At 41.0% G+C, this 23,988-nt stretch overlaps 2 protein-coding genes across 2 annotated transcripts in view; both read left to right on the top strand.

Moving 5' to 3' along the window:
• Positions 1 to 698: 698 nt before the first annotated feature.
• Positions 699 to 13,524, top strand: eno1a (enolase 1a, (alpha)). Its single transcript, XM_054787690.1, has 12 exons — positions 699 to 894; positions 3,701 to 3,795; positions 5,484 to 5,579; positions 9,012 to 9,070; positions 9,331 to 9,400; positions 9,488 to 9,621; positions 9,705 to 9,927; positions 10,237 to 10,434; positions 11,212 to 11,413; positions 11,496 to 11,604; positions 11,756 to 11,814; positions 13,059 to 13,524. Exons 1-12 carry the CDS (start codon positions 734 to 736, stop codon positions 13,120 to 13,122), a joined length of 1,470 nt encoding a protein of 489 aa, XP_054643665.1. The 5' UTR covers positions 699 to 733; the 3' UTR covers positions 13,123 to 13,524.
• A 6,262-nt stretch (positions 13,525 to 19,786) lies between these two features.
• The window catches only part of rerea (arginine-glutamic acid dipeptide (RE) repeats a), a 200,797-nt gene continuing 196,595 nt past the window's right edge, over positions 19,787 to 23,988 (top strand). Inside the window, exon 1 of the mRNA XM_054768130.1 lies at positions 19,787 to 20,089. The gene's annotated coding sequence lies outside the window, so the exon portion shown is untranslated. The remainder of the gene's footprint in view (positions 20,090 to 23,988) is intronic.

Below are 23,988 nucleotides of genomic sequence, written 5' to 3'. Positions count from 1 at the left end.
CATGAATTTACATACGGAAAGTTCAGTTTTTCATCTTCTGAAATGTGCTGAAATCCCTGATGTATGATGAATGTCAGGCCAAAAGTGGAAAAAAATGCCCTGCACAATACTTACATGTACTGTTATGGTTCACAGCGAACTGTAGATGGCGCAGCCACACACAAGTCCAGCGCCAAGGTCACTGTAGCAGACCATAGGATGCGGCAAAAAAAAATATATCCTGCACAGATGTGGCCCCTTTGTTCAATAATATTGCAGTCATTGTTTGACAAATACGAATAAAAGGTAAATAGATTAAGTGTTTTCATGTATGCCTCACCTCATGATACCTCATGATGCTTTTGCATAATCTTGTGTCGGATGCACATTTGTTTAAGGGTATCGATACTGTACATGGCATGTACAGTAATTGCATGGTCTCCATGAATGTCCAATTACAAATCCACTATCTTAGTATTTTTAACTCCTGATGGGAAAGAAAGTGTGAATGCCCAGAAAAACATGAACACTGCAAAGGACATCCTGCCTGTCTGCACGTACACATCCTGCGTCATCTCTCCTCATTCACCAGCCTGAGCCTGTAATACGATAAATACTACATTTCCCATGATGCACCAGAACTACAATTCAATCACGTTTATTCGAGCACGACTGCCAAGTTCATCTTCCTCTTCCTCTTCGTCACTTGTGCAACCGCAGCAGTGATGGCGAACGTGCGGCCCACCGCGAACTCATGTACCACGTGACCAGCTCTCAGCCAATGGCGTGGCTCCGTGGCTCGGTTCCGTCTCGAGTCTGTCCACTTATTCTCCAGCCCGGCACGTCACGAGCGCCTTGTCTGCCTGCCTGCACCAGAGAGACACCATCGTCCTTGCACACAGTTAGGCCGGAAAGGTAAGTATTTCTTTTTCCATTTACTGCGTCATTTTATGGTCGCAGAAATTCACTGTCATTCTATTATCCAATTTCAGTGTCTGTTGTGTAATTTTATGTCTTCCTTTATAACGGCATTTTTGTGTGTTTTTTTCAGTATTGCCCTTGACGATTTGGGGTCGTTTTGTGCATGTCCGGTTTTCGCTAGTTGGTTCCTCACTTCTGCTGAGTAGTTTGTACCCGGCATCTATTTTTAAATTAAGACCACCAGCTGGCGAGCTCAGACCCCATTTTTAGAACTGCAGTGTGTGTCAGAAACGGGCGTCATGTTGCATATTTCCTGTAGTCTCTTAAATGTGCTGCCGAACGTTGGAGAGGAAGCTCGTCGGACAATTTTATAGGCGACACCAGTTGCTTGCTGCAAACATGGCGCACGGGGGCGTGTCGACTGGAATTACTAATATTGCTGTTTCTATTACACAATGACATTACGGCATCACGTTACACAAATCAGTGGTTTGTTAAGAGTCATAGCTTTCAAAACCTTCTCGCCGTTTATATAAACCAGGTTTGATTCTCACCTTTTATGTTGCATTATTAATCATGATGTTTCCCCTCAAACTGTTATTCAAATGCTGTCTGTGACTGCGAAACATTTATGGTGAGAATGTATTCAAATGTGTATGAATTCTGCCTTAAAAATCCTCATGCGTGATTTATCTGTGAGTACCATTTTGTACTGCCATCTTGCTTTTCTAAGTGTTAACGGATGCCAGCCTGCACAAGTATACGTTTGTAAAACCTCACGCCATTTGCCTTAAACGGATAGTTCGGATTTTTTGGCATGAAGTTGTATGACATATCCATCAGCATTGTAGTCCAATAATAGCAATTTACCCCCCCACTTGGTTTCCTAAGTCCAATTCTGGTCAGATTTCTGTGATGAAGAATGTAGTTACACTTAGTTGCTAGGGAAAATTAAGTAAAGGGTTTGGCTTCTAAAAACAATACGCGTTCAAAAGATTAAAACATTTGCATCACAAAAATGCCTTCTCAATAACTCAAACCTCACAAAACGTTATATCTGTCTCCCGCCGTATCCCCGCGCACTGTCGCCTGTGCGTTCATGTGAATGTGATGAAGACACTTGCATCTTCTTCCGCTGTGGAACACATACGTAAACAAGATGGCCGCAACGCTGCGTCGATATTTTTGAGAAGGCATTTTTGTGATGCAAATGTATTCATCTTTTGAACGCTTATTGTTTTGAGAAGCCAAACTCTTTACTTAATTGTCCCCAGCAACTAAGTGGAACTACGTTCTTCTTCATCAGAAATCTGACCAGAACTGGACTTAGGAAACCAAGTGGGGGGGTAAGTCGCTGTTATTGGACTACAATGCTGATGGGGATGTCATACAACTTCATGTCCAAAAATCCGAACTTTCCCTTTAAGAGCTGTGGTGAATGCTGGGTTGACAGTCCAGGGTTTTGGCCCAGCGGTCAGCGCCGTCTACTTACTCCCTTTTTAAAGGTGCAGTGTTAGATCCCAGCATAGTGCTGGCTGAAACAGGCAGGTTACACAAACAAAAAACACTGCACTGCAAACACGAATAGGATTCGGGGTAGGCACAGCAGTTTGAGAAAATGAAGAAAAACATCTTTTTAAGGCCTGCTAGGCTAACTTCACTTAAGGTGCAATCAACTTGATTTTATTACCTATGTTGAGAATAAACAGTGTGGGTGATCAGAAAACGCCACAAAACTTATGCGCTATGCATGATAATTTATCTGTGGGTGCCATTTTACTTTGCTCTCTTCTGTAGTCATACAGCAAACAAAAATTTGCTTCTTGGTCAACTTTCTAGTAAATTAATATAACACTTAATCATAGTTGCGAATATCTAGAAAATATTCTTCATATTGATGGGTGAATTATTTAAAGCATTATTCTCCTTGTCTCTTTGTAGGTTTGTGTTGGTAGTTGGTTCACTGTTGTTTTGGTTATGGTGCGAGTGATTTTATTTCAAAGTTGGGTTGGGTTACTAATATTTTTGTACAAAAAACAAAAAGTGGTGCTATACCTTCCTTATTGGGAATATAGGGTTCTATTTTATTGGTTTCTCCAAATCAGAGAAAAGATAGTGGTCAATGACAACCTAAACTTGGTAGAATTGATGATACCTGAATGCTGGTTAAATGGAAATACATTTTTTGTTGGACTGTAGTCTTAGTCCTGCAAGCACAATACGAACAGGAATTCTTTAAAATGGTAAAACTTGTACACTTAAGTTAGGTGTAGACACTGCCAAAGTGATGGTGCATGTAGCGTCCACTCATGCATTCATAATAGGTTTATTGGTGAATGAATTCAAGTAAAACGGGTTAGAACTAATGACAATCAATAGAACAGAAGGGCTCAGTCTGGTTTAAAACCTTCTGTGACCTCCACTATTTGAGTGCGACTTGATAACAAAGTTACCGCTGGGTTAAACCGTGACACTAGTCTTTAACAGCTTATCAGTATAAAGATAACAAAAACTATTGACCTATTGTCTCATATGTAAGGGGATTTTTCCACTTTTGCAAGCATTTCACAATCCTATATAGAATAAATATATGCAGTTAAGCCACACCTGCTGTGACTTATACATGTGGTTCTGCAAACTTCAGAGTTGGCTCCAGTGGGCAGAGGCATAGTATTTAAAGGTAGATGTTTAGTTTTTGCTCACTTACTGCTGCTCTAAGCAATTTAATTTGGTGAGTTAGGAGCGGAGGATGATCAAGCATGTCTGTATTCTGACTTCTGTCTCCTGCAATTTTCTGCAGATCCACAACCATGTCCATCCTGAAGATCCACGCTCGTGAAATTTTTGACTCCCGTGGCAACCCCACTGTGGAGGTTGATCTCTACACCAAGAAAGGTACTGTGCGGTTGTTTAAATATTTAACGTTGTGTATAGTAATTGGAAAAAATAATGTGGATCATCTAGTTAACTGCAAGCAGAGTAATTCATAACAATAATACCACCATATTGACAATAACGATACATTGACTGCAAAACTATATTCTTTCACATTAAGCATGCAAAAAGATACTTAATCGAATAGGGATTATGCTTTTCTATTTAAATTGAAGATTATATGAGCAAATTGTTTTTAGGATTAAAAGAAATAATGAGTAATGCTACATAATTACACAAAGCTCGTGGTCTTATCAGGACTGCATTTTACAATGAAATCTGTATTAATGAATTAATTGTGCAGATTCTGTCTATTGATATTTTGTCTGATTTATCCTTTGTCATCAAATTATTTAGTCATAACTGGTGCTGAAGTGAAATCAAAACTTCTTAATATCATTTTTGTAGTTAATTGGAATCCTTTGGGAATAAATTGTGAAGCGGTTTGCCTTTGCTGTTAGCAATTACCCAATTTAAGGCCCAGTGGGGTGAGCTCAGCTCTTTGAGCATGTGAAAATAGCACATGTAACATCACTCAGGCCACTGTAATGATTCCCCTCAGAGAGCACAGATAACATGAGTCTGTTCAGTGGTGAACACTGGCCAACTACTGATTGTATGTGGTAGCAGTCTTGTGTAGATGATAATGATGCTGCAGTGGAAAGGGCTTCATGATAATAGTGCGGAGCAGCATGCTTGTACGAACGAGTATGGTTCACATTCAGCTACTGTGAATAACATTTGGCTGGAATACCAGTGAGGGCTGAAACAAAAGACTAACTAACCCCAGAAAAAGTCCTGTGAATGTCAATGAAGCAACCTAAATGACCACTGACATGGAAGTGAGGTGGCTCAGAAACGGCTCTTCATTTGTATGGGATGGTTGCTAAGTGCTGCCGTTTGGCAAATGGCCTCCTCCCCTTTCTGTACTGTATTGGATCGCCTTTCAAGGCAGGTCAGTCTGATTTCTCATCCTTTTATCTTAGGTGAGTTTATGTCTGTCTGTCATATAAGCAATTCTCTGTTACATAAGCAGCCTCCCGGTCAGGCACAATGCTGTGCTTGTGTGTTGATAGAGGGATGGAATTTCAGCAGCACTGTTAAGCTCCAAAAGACTATCTGAATAAAGATATAAAATACACAACACATTTCCCAAATTGCAGCTTGTGGCCTAGATGGCAGCTATTATGCATTAGATTCCACACCACCGACCCTCTTTGCCAGTCCATTGGTCAAACTGAATAGATTTTTGCTTCCTTCACCCATACAGGGATTGACAGGCTTTCACAGATGCACTGCACATGCTCAGTTGATCCCTCGTATGGCCTTGTTACATAACAGTGCACTGCACCACAGCCAGCACTTTTTACATGGTCTGTTTGTCACTGCAGGGAAAACAGTGAACCTTAGCGTCGTTAACTGCCATTTTCATTATTTAAATGTCATGCATCCTTAGACATAAGCATATACTCTGTTCATATATGTTGTCACATGGAAATTCTTCAATTTATCAAGTGCATAAGTGAATATGACAACGTTAAAATACAAATATATTCATGCCACTGGTAACTTGTGTTAATATACCTAAAGCCAGTCTTTTTGGGCCATGAGCACTTTCCAAGCTTAAAAATGTCCTCTCTGCCACTCAGGTCTGTTCAGAGCTGCAGTGCCCAGTGGTGCCTCCACTGGCATTTATGAGGCGCTGGAGCTCCGTGACAATGACAAAACTCGCTACATGGGCAAAGGTAAAAACTTGATGTGACTTCTCTGTTTTCAACACACTTCACATTCCGTCTCTGTCCTCGTCTTTTTCCAACTCCTCCATCTTCCTCCTGTTAGGAGTCAAAAGAGCAGTAAAATATGTTAACGAATTCTTGGCCCCTGCATTGTGTAACCAGGTAAAGAGTGTGTAACGAAGGTTTGAACTAACATCTCTTTGTGCTCGGCAGCATGAAGAATGTGTTTGCTTTTGAAAACTTAACTTCATAAAACTAACAAATGAATGTAGATGGGGGTGTAGAAGGTTATTTTTTTTAAATACAACAATTGTACTGTCATGATAACTATATCTTGCCAGACTGCTAATAAACAGTAATCCAATAGAAGAAGAAAAAATACAGTAATGTAGTAATTTACTTACTGTGTTCCAATCTACATTGCCTTTATTGGTGTCAAAGGTGATGATGCAAGTTGCTTGTACAATGAGCTGTGAGGAATGGGAAAGGAAGTCTGCTGGATAACAGTATCTGGGATTATTTTAAGGTTCATACACATTAGGGATGAGGGAAAATAACCAATACCCAATACTTGTCGAAGATGAGATGGCCCAAATTGGAAAAGCTGTGTCACTGAGATAATGAGATGGATTCAAGACCCATTAAACAGCAAGACTTTGGGAAAACAGAGCACCTCTCCAGCCTCTTTTAACTTGGTTTCAACTGTGAGCTCCATCAAAAAAACAAAAGTATCACAACTTCATGGTTTCTTCATTTTTTTTTTTTTTTCAAATTGTATTGCATCTTTTTTTATCAGAAATATTTTTATTGACTTTTCACAAAATCACAAACAAGTGTATACAGGAAGTCTGGAAAGAGAACAAGAGAAAATCAAAAATAACTAAAACAACCAAAGAGAGGAAAAAAAGCAGGCCACGCACAGCCAAAAGAGACAGAATCCTAAATTAAGTAGTGCGCTCCCACAAAAGACCAACCAGCAGTCGGAAGTCCGGTTTTGATCTGGGAGGATATGACAATTAAATGTAAGAAAGCCAGAGCAAATGAATAAACGAGCAAAACATTAGGTGACAATAAATGGGAAAGAGAGAGGAAATTAGATTGGGGGGCTCAGTTAAATTTAAGTAGTGTATTTTCTCTAAATTTAAGCGGGACATGACATCTCTCAGCCATTGAGCGTGCGTAGGCGGGGCAGCATCCTTCCACCTCATCAGAATTGCCCATTTCGCCTGTCTGTCGTGTCGGCTCTTGCTAATGTCGTGGTACTCGCATCTTGTGTTGACGTTCACTAGTTCCTTATTATCGTGCAAATTTAAAAAATTGTTCGTAGAATGTGTAGTCTATTGACGACAGCTTGTCACACGCAAAGACTATCTGAGTGTGCGTGTGTGTGTGTGCGTGTGCGTGTGTGTGTGTGATCGCTCATGTTTTAATCTCATTCCATTCCATTCCATTCTGGCGGCTTTTACCCGTTTGCACTGCCTTGCTGGTGGTAGCTAGCTAGATCACGGTTGAGCCAGAAGTGGCGTTCACATTCATGCTAACTTAATTTTTAACTTAACACTTCACTTGTCACTTAAAAATCTTACTCTTTTGCTATCTGAAGTAGCTTTAATAATGTTGCAAGGTGTCTACACCTGTGCTATCATAACCTTGGACTTTCAATTTATACTCTTTATATACCACACATTTCTATAACAAAAATATTTACATTTTATTTTATTTTAATTTAAAAGTTATTTTGAACTAAAAAAATATATATTATTGAATAATTCATTTCCCACGTATTAGTTTTACTCTAAAGCAGGTTTGTGTCCAATAGCACACAGTGTTGTACTATTGGACTAAATAGGTCAGGTGACGATAGGAGGCTCAACGTTTTAAACACTCACTTTAATTGCTCTCAGCAACTTTGCCATTAAATAAAAAGTTTTGCAATGTTCTTGGTTCATGTTGTGATGATGGTTGTTGAAAAACGTTAAATAAATAATTAAGTCATAAAAATTGTCATAATAAAAAAAATTGCAGACACAGCAGCGACACAACACAGCGGCGGCAGTCCCATGCAGCCTACCACCACACCTTAAAAAATCCTAGGGGGGGAACCCTGCACACCCTCAACGTACAATATGCCAGACCTCTGGATTATCGATATGTTTGTTTGGCGGAACAGGGAGTGCAGATCCAAGTAGTGCTGGAATAGAGAAGTTTTTAGCCATATCCAACTCCATCTCCACCAATGTCGGACAGTCAGGAAGATGCTGATAATGCGACCAAAATGTAACCCACTAAATATTGGCTGCCCAGTAATAACGACGAAAATTAGGCAGCGCCATCGCCCCCTCTTGGGTAGATTTTTGGAGATGGATTTTATTCAACCTGGGATGCGTACCCTTCCATATATAGAAAGGTCTAGAGTGTCGAAAAAAGACTTTGGAATAAAGATTGGGATGGCCAGTATAGTGGAAAGGGGTGACCATTGCGTCAGGCACTGCATCCTGTTGTTCAATAGGGTCAAAAAAAATTCTTTGAAAAGACACTTGTGCTTTTTTGTAACTGTAATACCCAAATAAGTACATTTGTTTTCCACAATCTTAAATGGGAAGTTGTGTTCACCAATGCCGGCGCCCCCTTGTGGACAGGCAAGGGATTCTATGGCCATATTAAAGCATAAGGGGTTTAAGGGACACTGTTGTCTCGTTCCGGGGTGAAGATTAAAAGGTTGTGACACCTGAGTGCTGGCCCCTCCACCATGCCATTTAACGTGAACAGATGTTTTCCAATTCCGTCACACGCCGGCTCAGGTCGTCTGATGCAAGCTCAAAGAAGAAAAGTCGCTGGCCATGTTCGCTCACGGTGGAAATTTATTTTCCACCTGTTTTAAAAGATTCTTTAAAGTCACCGGCTAGCTCGGAAATGGCCTCCATCGTCAGGCTAGTAGGCAGGTCATTTTCTGCCATTGGTCTGCCACAGAGTGATGCCATTTGAAGAAAACGTGGGTAAAATAAAAGTAAACTCTACATAAGCGCAAACGGGTTGGTGGAATGAGGAGTGAAGGAGTGAAAATGGTAAAGAACTGGACCTCTCGCTCTTGCGTCTACCCCATGCAGCCGTTGACCGGACGTCCAAATTGTATTGCATCTTAGTTGGAGCAAATGGTATTATGTTGCATCAGGAGATGCCTTAAACATATCCTTTAATATTTATATAACCTATTCCTCATATTGGCAGTGTACTGAGACAAATATATATCTGCTTCAGAGATGGAGATGTAAAACCTAATACATACATACAGATGCATTTCAGCGTTTCTCTTTAATTGTCAAAATAACTGACGACCTAGTACGATTACGCATTGGTGGCATGTTCTGTGGTCATCTTCCTCCCCTGCTCTGCATGGTCCTCTTCAGCCTGGGTCAGTTATGGTCTGCTTGTCCTTTGCAGGTGTCTCAAAAGCTGTTGAGCATATCAATAAAACAATTGCACCTGCACTGGTTAGCAAGGTAGGACCATTTATTGTCTGACTAATATACTGCACATAACAATTCCTGAAAAGACTAAATACTGTATTTGATTGAGATCCTAAGTGTATGCTTTGTGTGGACTAACACATGCTGCCAAATGACATGTATAATTGTGAGATGTTGCGACTTCTCTAACAATTGTGTTTTCTTGCATATCTATTGAGATTTAATACAAAAGGCCTGATTCCCACTTTTGCATTTTCACATTGAAATGACTTTTGTGGTTATGTGGAATCCAGGATGTGAGCGTTCGGGAACAGGAGAAGATTGACAAGCTGATGCTGGACATGGATGGAACAGAGAACAAATGTAAGATGCCCGATGCAGTGCTATGTACATCCTGTGCTATGTTGAAAGGAATCAAATGTTGAACTATATGTGTTTGTCTCACCGTAGCTAAATTTGGTGCTAATGCCATCCTGGGCGTGTCCCTGGCTGTGTGCAAGGCTGGTGCAGCTGAGAAGGGTGTGCCGCTCTACCGCCATATTGCTGACCTGGCTGGCAACCCTGAAGTCATCCTCCCTGTGCCTGTGAGCGTAATGATAATTCAAGTAGGGTAGCCAAGAGAGGGCTAAATATGAATAATCTAATGTGGATCCCGTGTTGCTTTTAGGCATTCAATGTCATCAATGGTGGCTCCCATGCGGGCAACAAGCTGGCCATGCAGGAGTTCATGATCTTGCCTGTGGGTGCCAGCAGCTTCAAGGAGGCCATGCGTATTGGTGCTGAAGTCTACCACAACCTGAAGAATGTTATCAAGGAGAAATACGGCAAGGATGCCACCAATGTGGGAGATGAGGGGGGCTTTGCACCCAACATCCTGGAGAACAAGGAAGGTGAGACAAAACTGTTATTTTAGGGGAGAGGGCGATTATTGACTGCTGCTGTCATGCATCCTCAACATTCCAAAGGGTCTTTAAGCATTATATTCTTGGATGCCCAGGAAGCTACTTCACTCATGTCACTCTCAGGCTGACATATGGTTGCTAAATTAAGGCTTCAAGTCCAATGCATTTGCTGCCAGCCACATAGTCCAGTGTCAGGTCAATGTACTAAAAAGCAACCATCACAGAGAGCATAAAAATAGATGGCCATTAATTGGTGGATGTTTACATTTTCTTATCTTATTATTATGGTTATTTAAGCGTTGGAGTTGCTGAAAAATGCCATTGGCAAGGCTGGCTACACTGACCAGATTGTCATCGGCATGGATGTGGCTGCCTCTGAGTTCTACAAAGGTGGCAAGTACGACCTGGACTTCAAGTCTCCCGATGACCCCAGCCGCTACATCTCCTCCGACAAGCTGGCTGACCTCTACAAGAGCTTTGTCAAAGATTACCCTGGTGGGTGTTTTAACTCCTCACACTATATTTTGCTCCTGATAGTCATGTTAAAAACATGACAAACTACCTGTTTTATAATGGGAGAAGGAAAGACTATTGTAAATTTCGTTCCCATGATGGCACAATTTTCACATTTACTTCTGTTTTCAGTACATGTGAACACCCGTTTAGAATGGTATGTGCACAACGTTTGGCTTGCTAAACGATGCGAAATACGTGTACATCCTTTTTGTTTTTTCCATTTCATTCTTGTCACCAGATAACTCTCCTGGACTTCTTTTGAAGGGGTCAAATGGTTTCCCGTACATTGAAATAAACTTCAATATCTACTTCTCATTGTTATATTTCCTACAGATTAGTTTTCATTTGCATGTGTAGTAGATGAAATTGTAGAGATATTATGGACGCCCTATACTTCTTTTCAAAAATAACCAACAGGCCAGAATAGCCAGCATCTATTTGTCTGCAGATATCATATACCTGTAGGAGTATATCATGCGGTGTCGGCCATGACATCAAAGCCTGGCTAGAGTACTGTATCTATCTACTGCTTCCAACATTTTATTATGTGACACCACCACAGCCACCACTTGTCTGCAGATGTTTGCATGTTTTGGGTCAAACTCAATTCCCATTTTGAAGTAAAAATAGCAAGTCTATCTCTACCATGAACTAAGGTTGTTGTTTTTTGTTTTTGCCACACCTTGCAACACTTGTTCCAATGTCCAGTGTATTATGATCTGCCTTGTGAACAACAATGCCTTGTGTCCCTCACAGTTGTATCCATCGAGGATCCCTTCGACCAGGATGATTGGGAGGCGTGGACCAAATTCACAGCCAACACCAACATCCAGGTGGTGGGCGATGACCTCACAGTCACCAACCCCAAGCGTATCGCCAAGGGCGTGGCTGAAAAGTCCTGCAACTGCCTGCTGCTTAAAGTCAACCAAATTGGCTCAGTCACAGAGTCCCTGCAGGCGTATGTGTTGGCAACACTACAGTTGAGGCACACCTGTTCCCCACAACCAAACAAAGCTTACGTGCATATGTTCTTCTTATAGCTGCAAGTTGGCCCAGAGCAATGGCTGGGGTGTGATGGTCAGCCACCGCTCTGGAGAGACCGAAGACACGTTCATTGCTGACCTTGTGGTCGGTCTCTGCACTGGACAGGTACTGCCAGTCTTCATGAAGGCCGATGTTTCAGAACAGTGGATGTCATTTCTGTCTGCTTGTTGAGACTTGAATGCAGACTGTTGAAGCCACACCCAAGGTGCTTGTTTTCAAAACAAAAGTGTTTTTTTTTGTTGTTGTTTTTTTCCAGATTAAGACTGGTGCACCTTGCCGATCTGAGCGCTTGGCCAAGTACAACCAGCTACTCAGGCAAGTCCAGCCTAAAATACTGTACTATAATGTGTATAGTGCAGCCGAACCCACCGGTGTCTGTGCCCCTAGGACTGGCTAACTAACTGACGTTGACATAAACGGTTGTCGGTATTACGGAAAGCAAAACTTGCCACTGCTCGCATATTTACATGTTAGATGCGGCAGAGACATGATAATGACAGTGGACGATTAATAAAAGACTTTTAAAAGTACAGCACTTGGATATTTGTGCATCATTTTATTTGGATCCTGCTTTCACATATTTCATACCCATATCTAACAGAGCTGATGCGGTGATTTCTTGACAACAAAGGTTACATAAAATCTCTCTTCTAATGGCTAACAATCTAAAAACATGAATTGGGTGCATTTTGTTAGTTTCTGTGGTAAAATCGATGCTTTTATTTTTAAATGTACTTTGCGTTGAACAGGAAGCCACTAATGCTGTGTAACTAGACAGTAGTTATGTTGCTGCTGTCTGTTCAAACTGCTCAGCGATACAGGCGTCCCTCATTCATAGTGGTTAATTGGTTCCAGAACCGACCGCGATAAATGAATTTCTGCAATATAGGGTTCAATGGTTTTGAATTGGAATAGTAGTTAGAGCATAGAAAACCTGTTTGGCTTTGTAAATATGATTTAACACATGAAATAACACTTCTATAATCATCTTTACACCCCCATTATTCATTGTTTAGAACACATTGCGCAACTCTTACACTGCAGGGACTCGAGACGGTCGCTAGTTAGCAAGCTAACAAGCTAGCGAGTGAACCAGTTAGCCTCAAATGTATTCCTTCTAAACTTAAGAAGCCAAAATTTGACCACTACCACGTGGAATGGTACAACTTTTTTTTTCACTATCACATGGGACATGCCATGGCTGTCTTCATGACGTGTCATTAGTGCCATCTAGTGACCGGAAAACTCTCACTTGTATTGCAATATGCTTTTACTTATAGACCACAAAACAGCTAATATTTAATTTCTGAAAAGCCGCAATAAAGCGAGGGATGACTGAGGAAGTTGACAATACCACAACACGTCGAGATAAATGGACTCACTGATTATTCATACAACATTTATGTTGAGAAAAGCAGTTGAACATGTATGTCGATTTAGGCGAGCACTTTGTAATAGTAAAAACAACAACACAAAGTTTGACATAAACGGGTTCTGCTGTATAACAATATTTGCTGTTTTGTTGGTCATTGTGACAATTTGTTCTCACTCTTATTCAGGATTGAAGAGGAGCTCGGCGACAAGGCTCGTTTTGCTGGCCAGAACTTCAGGCACCCCTTCTGAGCTTGCCCTTCCTCTTCAGGCCTCTCTGGGTGTTCGCCACTCATACTTAAAACGACACGCTATGTTGCCTGCTGTGTCCCAAGAGAGGTCCAAAATGTGGCCAGCAGCATGGTGAAGCACCGTGCATCTCCTAGTACAGCCACATCCTCATAATGTATGCTTTTGCTCTTGACTTTGTCCCTTTTGTACAGGTCTGTCTATCTGTGGATGAGGCCTTGTAACTTTCTTGAGTTGTAGTCATTCTTGGTCCTCTACTGAGTATTTCAGTTACTGTAACTTTAGTACTGCCTCAAGCAGTGGAAAGAGTATTGTGTGTGTGTATGCGCAATGTGTTGTGTCTGACAAAGTCTTGTGTTGCTGTAAGTGTTGGCAGATATATAATAAAATATAGTTTGAAATCTTGTTACTCCCCCATTCAAAAGCTATACATTTTACCAAGATGTTAGAAATTAATGGTGCAATTTACACGCTGTTCCGTAATAATATTGCAGGTTGATTTAACAGTGTCAAACTATTCGGTGCTGCCTAGCAGATGAAGTGACAGCTATGGATCTTCTTGTGACTGCTCCTGTCACTGAAGTGTTTGATGTAATGTGAGTACCAGTGGGAGGCAGAAACATGAGCCTCAGTCTCTCAGGGACGCACCATTTCTGGCTCCATGGGTATAAGAGTCTTAGTTCTTTAACTGCAAAGCCGTGCCAGGATGAATAAAGGTCTATTCACCAGTGGTATGACACCACTGGGAGTTGTCAGCTGGTTCATTTACCATTCCATTTCAGTCGCTTCAGCTTAATGTAAACCTGCCTCCTTTTTTATTCAGCTGTAACCTAGACGATGTGACGCACTGTAATAAGCTAAATCAAGCTTTATACAATTAGGTCCAAAAATAATGGTGGTTACGGATATGCTTAACCGGTGATGTACTTTAATGTAATGTTTGTGCATTTGTACACTTGCACATTTCAACATGTCCGCAAAGGAGTAGGAAGAAGCAGACCTTGTTTAAATCCTACCCCTTCTCCATGGCTCAGCAATTACTGATAGCTTGTTCACTTACTGTTTAAAATGTTCAACTCTTACCATTTTCTGCTAGGGAGAGAAAGGATAAAGTATGGCTGCCTTCCAATGGCAGGTCGAATTGCCGTCGCTGACTTGCCCTAGGCATTTGCCCTCGGGGGAATCCACGCCGCCGTCATAAATGTTCTATTTCTCTGAAAAGCTGACGTGAACTTGGTGAGGTCTACCCTTGCAGGTCTAAGGGAGTTGTATTTTACCCACAATGCATTGCAGTGGTGCAAGAAAACTGCGTCCAAAAACTTTTCTGTCCCTCAGTCCAAGCATGACAGAAAATAATTGAGAACCACTACCATAGGTGAATTAGGCGACTGCCTAGGGCCCCCAAGCTGCATGCTGAGCCTTATCTGAGGAAAATGAAAATGTCCTGTCTTCATCTATAGCCACCTCGTGCGTTTCTTATCAAACCCTTATATACCGTGTCCTCAAAAAAGTCCAAAAATTGCAAGGAAGCAACAGCAAGCAAACGCATAGCAACACATGCAAATGATGCTTCAGTAATTCGGCCATCATTTCCTACTATTTTAATGCATTTGTAAAATAAATAGGGTTGACATATTTGTACTCACAATCTCACTGTCTGTGGTGTCTAGACCTGATTTGTTTCATTTGACCTTTACTTCACAGGTTAAAAACTCATTGAGATTAAAAATCGTTAAGAGTGACAAGGGCCAAGTGGCAGCAGCAAAACACATCACACATTTAACTATCAGGGTTTTATGCTGTGGATTCTGATACCGATCATCTATGAGTTCATCTGATACTGGTCACATGGATTAACTGTAGATTTTTTAATCTATTTATGATGAGTACTATTGGCCAGAGGCCTCTATTAGACAATTCCAAGGGCCCCTGGCAAATAGTTAATTATTCAAAAATAAACTCTTGGGTGGATTGTTTTAATAAAAAAAATGCCTTTATTTGTGTAAATTTTGTATTATTTGACACAAACCTGAATTTAATTTGATACATGTTTTGGAGTAATACGAATACATGGGAAATAAATTGTCCAATCATTAATTTTTCAGTTCAAGATAACAAAAGTAACAGAATAAAATAATAGAAATAAATATCATTATTAAATATCTTAAAGTGAACTTAAATATTACTTATTAAATATCTTTATTAAAAAAAATAATAACTTCAGTGTGCAGGTTTAAGTGATCTCCAACTTTTATCACTGTTAGAGCTGTCAGCTATTTTTGTTTTATTTATTACTGGCAACATTTCAATTGTACACTATTTACTAGGGGTGCAACGATACACAAAATTCATGGATCAGTTTGGTTCGCTACAAAAAACAAATTACCTTGCCTTTTTTAATTACAGTTTTTGTTTAATTGCCACAATATTTCTCACCTTAAAAGTACAGCTCTGCTGCACACACTCAGCACCATATAAGACCAAAAACGCACCATGTAATAATAACAATAAATAAATAACAACCCAAATACAGTATATTTATCTGATGTTAGACCCATGTGGTGCGTTCTTAGCAGCTGAGTAAATATGACAGAAATAAATCCTTACAAAATCAAAGCTATACCATACCCATCGTCTGGAGTACATTCTCAGCAGCATATTACGGTAAACAAAAAACAGGTCGACAGCAATACAGGTAGCTATTGCCCGGTCGACCTCTTCGAATCATGTGCTAATGACCCGGGTAAAGTTTGTAGCATGTGTGTTCCTTGTTTTTGTCCAGCTGTTTTCACGTCGGGGTGATGTCGGCGTAAATGAGGTGTCAGGTTTGCTGTAGTTCCACCGACGGAGTTTAGCATTGTGTGACACTTGCGACATAGTGTTGTTTTTTTGTCCACGACAGGCTTGCCATCTCGGTCATACTTGACATGAAATCCAATGTGGTCCCAACACCAGATCTGAAGGATGGTGGGTGGAGGACAGCCATCAGGAAAGCCATGTTTCGGTGAGCTAGCCTGTATGTAGCTTCTCTCAGCAGCATGATCTGAATGTGGGAGGCGGAGCTCAGTGGCTCTGTGCTTGACAATGCAACCTAGGCCAGAGTAGTCGATTGTAGATACACTGAGCTTTCATGCGTATTGAATGGTTCGATACAGATATACGTATTGTTGTACCCCTACTATTTACCAAGCAGATCTCCACTCAAACAGTGTGGCCACTGTCTTTGTGCTATTTTGTGTCATAATATAAAGAAAATAGTCTTTGACCTTTGCTGAGCTACTCAAAATCACCTGGAGAGATAGGAGACCCCTGTCATAGTATCACCATCATAAGCAATGGCGGTTCTACCTATGGGTCACATGGGCAGTTGCCCAGGGCAGCATTCTCTTGTGGGTGCCGCGAAGGGGAAAGAAAACAAATCTAATTTATTTGTGTTCAGCGCTCAATCTTCATCAAATCAGAATGTGTGGCAGATGAGCACCCTCTACAGGCGGGATACTCGTGCCCCCATGCTGCTCAGACGTCATCAAACATCCACCACGTGACATGGATCAAACCAAACAGGGGGTTTCCATTATATATCTGTGTTGTATTTTAATTTTTTTTGCTTGTTTATTATTATATTTTATATCTTTTGTGCCCGACTAGTCCAGGGTGTACCCTGCCTCTCGCCCAAAGTCAGCTGGGATAGGCTCCAGCATACCCCTGTGACCCTAGTGAGGATAAGCGGCATAGAAAAAAGATGGATGGATGGATTTTTTGTGCCAATGTATAACTTAATACAGCTACAAAATAGTCTTTTTAAATAGAAATCAGTCGTGTAAATTTGTGTGTTTTTGTCTTGTACTCTTCATCTGGGCCGAACACCCTGGACAAGGCATCTGGCTTGATGTTGCGTGAGCTGGGTCTATAGGTGATGGAGAAGATAAATCTTGTTCAGAACAGGGACCAGTGAGCCTGGCGCGAGTTTAGTCTTTTATTAGTCTGCGTCTCCCCGCCGGCTAATGGCCCTTTGCTGGCATACTCACAGCAAGTACATTTGGATCGATCCCCGCTAGAGGGTCAATTCTCTGTTGATACCAGCGGCTTCTGGTTCCCATTGTCTGGAGGAGAGCTGGGTCAACGTGCTGGTCTAGGGAGCACCTGATGATCTGGTGGTCGTAGTATAAGCAGAGGTGAAGGCGGCACCGGCGGGATCTCTTCGCAGAGATGAGGCGTCTTCCCCCCAGCTGCATGGGTACCGCCGGTGATCCAGCTAGGGGGTCGTCGATGGCAGTATCCAGGCAGGTGTCCTCTGTGTCGCGTGCCACTGGTATCGGTCTCGGCCGTGGGATCGGCGCGACGACGGTAGACTTCTCCTCTGTGTGGTCCCGCTCCCTCAAACGGTTATCCGAGCGAGTAGCAAGATCAATAAGCCCGTCCAGTGTGGTGGTGTCGCCTCGCACCGCCAACTCGTCCTTCACACGGACGTTGAGGGCTTTGCAGAAAATAACGCCACTTCGTCATAACCACTTTCGGCGGCTAATACTATAAAGTCAATAGAGACTTACAGTATATCTTATCTTATATGAAGCAGCTGGCTTCCTGCTTCTCTACCTCTAATGGGGTGATCAAAAACTTTTCTTATTTCTGATCAAAAAATAGGGAGCGAGGAGAGAGTAGCGGGCTTGCCTGCCGCCATAGCCCAAGCAGCCATATCAGTTAGTAAACTCATAATAAATGCTACCTTAGACAGGTCAGTGGTGCATATACCCAGCTGTTGGTCGAAAACTAAGGAGCACTGGAGGATGCAGGAACTGTTCACAAGAGACCGATTCCCCCGAGAACCGAGGAGGGTGAGGGATGTTGGACTTGGGGTGCGGTATGGCCACAGGCACATGTGCCAGAGGGGAGAGTAGACCAGAGCCGGTGCCGGTACAGCCAGCACATGCTCAAGATGCTGACCCATAGCTCCCATGTTGGCCGACAACGCAGTAAGAGCTTTTCTAATCTCCCGTCAGGAGTTGTCGTGGCTGCCGACTAATTGTCCCTGGTGTGATAAGGCAGACCGAATGTGCTCAAGAGCTGCAGGATCCATGTTGGCCAGATGTGATGTGATGTATTCCATTGCAACTTGTATGCATGTTCAAATCAAATTAAACCATTACTACTCATTACACTCAAGCCTCATTGGGACTCACTTACCTGTCAGTGTGTCAGAAGGTATGATGGAAGAATGTTGTGTGATGAATTAAACAAGTACTCCTAAATGCAAGATAAAAGGTGGAGGCTGGAGGCGAATCCGGATGTAATTATTATGCAATCTAGACTTTGAGAGGCGCTGGCTGAGATAAATTATTTTATTTTCGGACAATTTAAAATTAACAGACCAAGAACCAAGTTTATTTGTAGTTCAAAACTCAAAGTGTTTTCACTCACTTCACATCATAATAGAAAGGAGAAACAGTATCAGCCCCTCAAAGCTTTTTTTTTTTAATGCCAATTTTCAGTAAAGACACAACTGTTACCTGGTTGCTGCTTTTTCTTTTTTTTTTGCACGTTTTAATTTGTGTTTTCTTGATTGTGTTGTTTGATTGTAAATAGTTTTAGAAATTTTCATGCAGAGATTTGACCTTGTCTACTGAGACGGGTCTTTGTTTTTGTATTTTATCATATATTATTATAATATATTTTTGTAGGTGTTCAGTGAGTATTTAAATAAATCAATTTAAATAGTAAACATTTGATATCATGTATTTTAACATTAGTCATTTATTTTACACAATAAACATAATTTGGTAGTAAATGAAGACAAAACATTTGAGGATGGCTTGAGGAGCCGAGCCAAAAGAACCGGCTCTCTAAAAACAAAACACATCAAATACAAAAGGAATTTACGTCATTATATTGTGGAGTTACAAGCAAAGCGTCACACATAGGAAAAAGAAACGTTTCTTACCAAAATAAAAGCGCACAAACATCCGGTGGCAGAACCACGTGGTCTTCAAACTATATTAATGAATAACTGAGCATAAAAGAACGTAAACATAATCTTCACTTTACATACAGTACTTAATTTTATTGTGTCTTTGCACGAAATTACTTTGCTACAACATTTTTTACAAACAAGAACAAACATACAAATGTTAAAGTACACAATGAAAATAAAACATGAATTAAAAAATAAACACATCCAGATGTGTACATGTATTGTACACAGGGTATTATTAATATTTGTGCAATCATAAAAGTCCTTCAAATGCACCAACACGTGTAATTACTCCACCACAAAATGATAATATTAGATATGTTATCAGCTCACCATAAATGCTAATGACCTTAATTACATTTAAGAAAACAACTACATTTGCAATAACAGTAGTTGCAGATTGTTGATCAAAGTCTGCAAATTGCACAGGTCAGATGACCAATATTTTTATATGCAGGACCACGAAGCATTTATTCTTGCACGCGTGCATATTATTACAAAACTATAAATCAGACCACATAATATTAAATGCACCAGCAAAATGCAAACATATAGTTTACTGTTTAGTCATGTGTTATTTGTGTGAGGACAGGAGGCGTTGACGCTATCCTCCATGTTGTGGTATTCTCGCTTCTGGCCAGTGGGTGACGATATTTTACCGGCTGAACTTTGAGAGCCCCCCCAACAGTTCTCTCACCCCAACATGAAGAAGGATGCTGTCATGCTGCTGAGTGCCTCTTACACACACTAGTCTGAGCGTCCCGGCTACCATTACATTACTCCCTCTTTTAATTCCAACTCCATCATTTATGACAGCATCGTCTCAAAGGTGCTGCGTTCACGAACAGACGACCAAAGGCACACAGGTGGCACTGCGGCTATAGCGGCGACTATTTGGCTAACTAACGTTGGCTGATTGTTCTGCTTGCTGCTGCTGCTATTGTTTGTTGTTGCAGCCTCTCGTCAAAAAAATCACAGATGTTGTAGATCAAGCTCTCCAAGGTAAGTGCTCAGTGAGCGTCCACTAGTGTCATGTCTTTGCTTCTGACGAGCACAGCAACCAAACAACAAATAGTGCGGTGTGGGGATTGTTTGTAAACGTTAGCCACTAGGCTAATTTGCTTGCTAGCATCAGGCAGCAAATTATTAGCTGTTAAGACCGGGCTGCCCTGCGCTCTAGAGCGGGTTAGCAATCAGACGGAAAGCTAGCCGGTTAGCAGCTAGCACTGATTGGGAATGCCAGCCTGGAGCAGTGTATTGTCTGGGTGGAAACACATTCTCCCCACCGGTTAGCGTCAGACACATACGGCACAATCATCACAGCATGTGTTAAGAACAACATGTGCATTTTCAACTTGCATACAACGGTGAGAATCCAGCACATCAAGCATTTCCAATTTGAAATGGCATGCATAGTGTATGTTTTCCAGGGAGTAGTCGGAGCCCATGTAGCTATTGTCAGTAGCTCATGGGAACGTTAGCTGCCAATGCTATAACCGGGTTGCCTTTTTTTGTGTGTGCCAGAATTGTTTTTTCACTACTAGGCTTATAGTTTATAGCTGTTAGAGAAAGTGCACAATACTGTTGATAATAAAGACTTGGGCTTGTAAACTAACTGAATAGGTGGTTAACAGTGATGAGACCATGAGAAATTGTCAACATTTAGAATGCTGTGAAGTTGAAAACATCTGAGCAGTGGTCAGTAATTTAACGTTCCAGAGGATAACTGTCGTCAGTGGTATGATCTTGATGGGGTTTTATTCAGATTATGGTATTAATTATATAGTTGTTCTTATTTAGCAGTAGAATACAATATTGCATATATGGCAGAATTGCAGATATGGTTTATCGGAGAGTTTTTTGGAGCGTAGGGATACGCTCCAAAAAACTTTTTCTAGATTTAATAGAGCATATTTTGTGGAGTTTTCTGCTCACCCCAGATTCGGTTTACCTGCACACTGAAGAAACTAAATCACTTCATTTTCCTTGGAAAATATAGTTTTCTTTATTTTTCCCAAGCTGCCGTCCCCTGAAGTCTCCTGGCAGTCACATTTTCAGAAATCAAATGGAGGGTGAGATGAGTGGTTAGTATTTTGGCATCACAGTCAAGACATCAAGGGTTCAAATCTCCATTTGGGCATCTGTGTTGCGTTTGCATGTTCTCCCTGTGCGTGTGTGCGTTTTCTCCGCGTACTCCGGCTTCCTCCCACACCCCGAAAACATATCTGTTAGGTTAATTGGAAACCCTGAATTGTCAGTAGGTGAGAATGTGAGTGTAAATGGTTGGTTGTCGACATGTGTCCTGGGTTTGGCTTGTGACCAGTCCAGGGTGTACCTGCCTCTAGCTAGGATAGGCCCCAGCTTACCAGTGACCCGAACATGTCAGAGAGCCTCAATTTGTCAGGAGTGCTCCGCCTTTTTTAAAAAATTTTTATTATTATTTTTTTTTAATCAACGTACTCTGAAAGCTAATGAAATCTCCATATGACAAGAGTGCTCTGGTGATTTTAGGAGTCAACTGCAAAAATGTTAGTCATGGCCAAATTTTGAACTGAAGTGAAGTGCAGGGCTGCTAGTTGAATATCCTGATATATGGTTTTCATGCCATATCATTCCTTTTTAAAGTAGTGCCATTAAATGTAAGGTCAGTCTCGTTTGAAAAAGATAGTTGAATGTCAACTGAGCACACTCACTCACGCACACCTGCGCATACACGCAAACACACACACACACACACACACACACACATTGCACTTCACTCCCAAATTCATGGATCCTTGCCAATGCAATCCTCGTTAAGATACTTTTACTAGACGCTCATTGTTATATACACATGTTAAATGTTAAAAGCATAGCATTGCACATGTATATCTTTTTGATGTTAGTTATATTATTTCTAATCAGGCATATGCAGGAAAAGCTTGACTTTTTTCTTTCAACACAGTTAAATGTTTTATTATAATTTAGCTCAATGGCTGCAGCCATGTTTTGTTTCTAAAAGCTGTCTGTGCTGTGCTGTGAACACTATCGCCCCCTGTGGCTAAAAGATGAATAAGCTAAGGGAGTGTGGTTTCTCTCTTTACTGGCTTTTTACTTAGAGCCTTGTTGAGCCTTGACTATGTTTTTAAAAACCAAACAAAAAGAAGTGCCTTGCCTTCAGTCAACTTACCTCCCCTTGTAACACTTGTGATTTATTTTCCTAGAGTGTCTACAACTCACTTGTTGTTTATTCCAAGCCCTTCCTTCATCTTTGCCTGCCTTTGCCTGCTTGTCAAAGTGCCACGATGTTAGTCAACACCTACATATTAAATTGAATTACTTGAACGCTTAAAAGCATTGCTTGGTAAATCACAGCATTATGTTTAACAGCCTTAAACAATCTAATGTGGATGTGTTTTGTTATTTCCAATCACTCATACTCTCAGCCACCAGCTTAGTCTTGTTGATGACTTCAGTGTTTATTAATCTGTCTGTAGGCTTTAATAACAGACTTGTGCAGGACATTTGACAGTCATTTTATAGGATATTCTTAGTTCTATTATGTTGTTTTTTTTCTTCCGGGGGAAAAAAAATCCCCATTATCTGGCTAGTTCAGAGGGGTAGAAGAGGTCAGGGTGTTTTTATAGTGTTTCAAATTGAGCTCAAGCAGCAGCAGCACTAGTGGTAAAAATGACGAGTGACACACCACGTTCACTGAATGTTAATGTATCCCAAGTGCTTGCAGATTAATCATGAGAGAAGCGTAATAGCTTTAGTTATTTTCCTTTTAATGATTCATTTCGGTTGCAGTCGAGTCAGCTCCCTGCAAGCATTGATATGTAGCGAATAGAAGGACAGAAAACGTAAAAGCAAAAAGAAAAATCCATTTTCACTACAGTATCGGAGTATTTGTTGGATGATTTGTCATAACACACGCTCGGTAGTTCAACGTTGACATGCTGGGTTTAAATTGCCTCTTGCTTGTTTTCAGCCACATATCGTCACTTGTATGTATTTTTTTCCCACCATAAGTGGCCATGATGATTGGCTATTATAATGCTTGGCTGTGGTCTCGGAGCTATGTCATATTCTGCACATGGTGCTATATAATAAAGGCGCTAGCGTGGCAACCTGTGGGGTAGAATAGATATTTCACTGTGTGCAATCGTATTGTGCTTTAAAGCAAGGCGACTGGCTAGTGTACTGGAGAGACACAGGGTAAATAGTGAAATGTTGCTTTTAGGGGCTACCTACACAAGATCGTCTTTTTGATTCTTAGTTTCTGTGAGATTCCGCATTTAACAGTAGATACCCTTTTTATTGGCCAATTCCATGATTACGTCCACGATTCTGTTAATGTGGAAATTAAACGGCCCTAGGCAATAACAAAGCACAGGAATGATCTTGATTGTTTCCTTCATGTTTTTTGAAGGCTGTTGCATAGGAAAATCAATGTTACGCACAAAGGACCAATGTTTTTGTCTAAATATTGCATATGGGTGACTTTCCTGAAAGGGGTAAGCAATCACTTCGAGGGGAATGACGTACAGGCTAAAGTGATTTGAAGCTATTACCAAATAAATGTATATTGCAAACACGTTGAATAAACATGGCAAACCGTGTTGAATATTTCCATCTGGTCTGTTGTGTATATAAGACACAATCTGATGTCAATTTCAGCCCATTTGCGCATTGTCATTTTGTGACATGCCAACGTTTGTCACAAAGACGATGAAATAAACAATACAAAACGGTGGAACTTATGTTTCAGCTGCTGTGATTTCCAAAATATAATGCCTCATTGTGCACCAAACGCATTTTGCTGCATCCAAAACATGTACTTGGACCAAACTCCGGCAAAACGTTACACCTTGTGAAACATAAACAGTGTAGATTTAACTAAAAGTGAATTGAGGAAGCCA

Source organism: Dunckerocampus dactyliophorus, chromosome 1 (assembly GCF_027744805.1).
Source record: "Dunckerocampus dactyliophorus isolate RoL2022-P2 chromosome 1, RoL_Ddac_1.1, whole genome shotgun sequence".
NCBI classification, from domain to species: domain Eukaryota; kingdom Metazoa; phylum Chordata; class Actinopteri; order Syngnathiformes; family Syngnathidae; genus Dunckerocampus; species Dunckerocampus dactyliophorus.
This window is presented reverse-complemented; position numbering and strand designations above follow the sequence as displayed.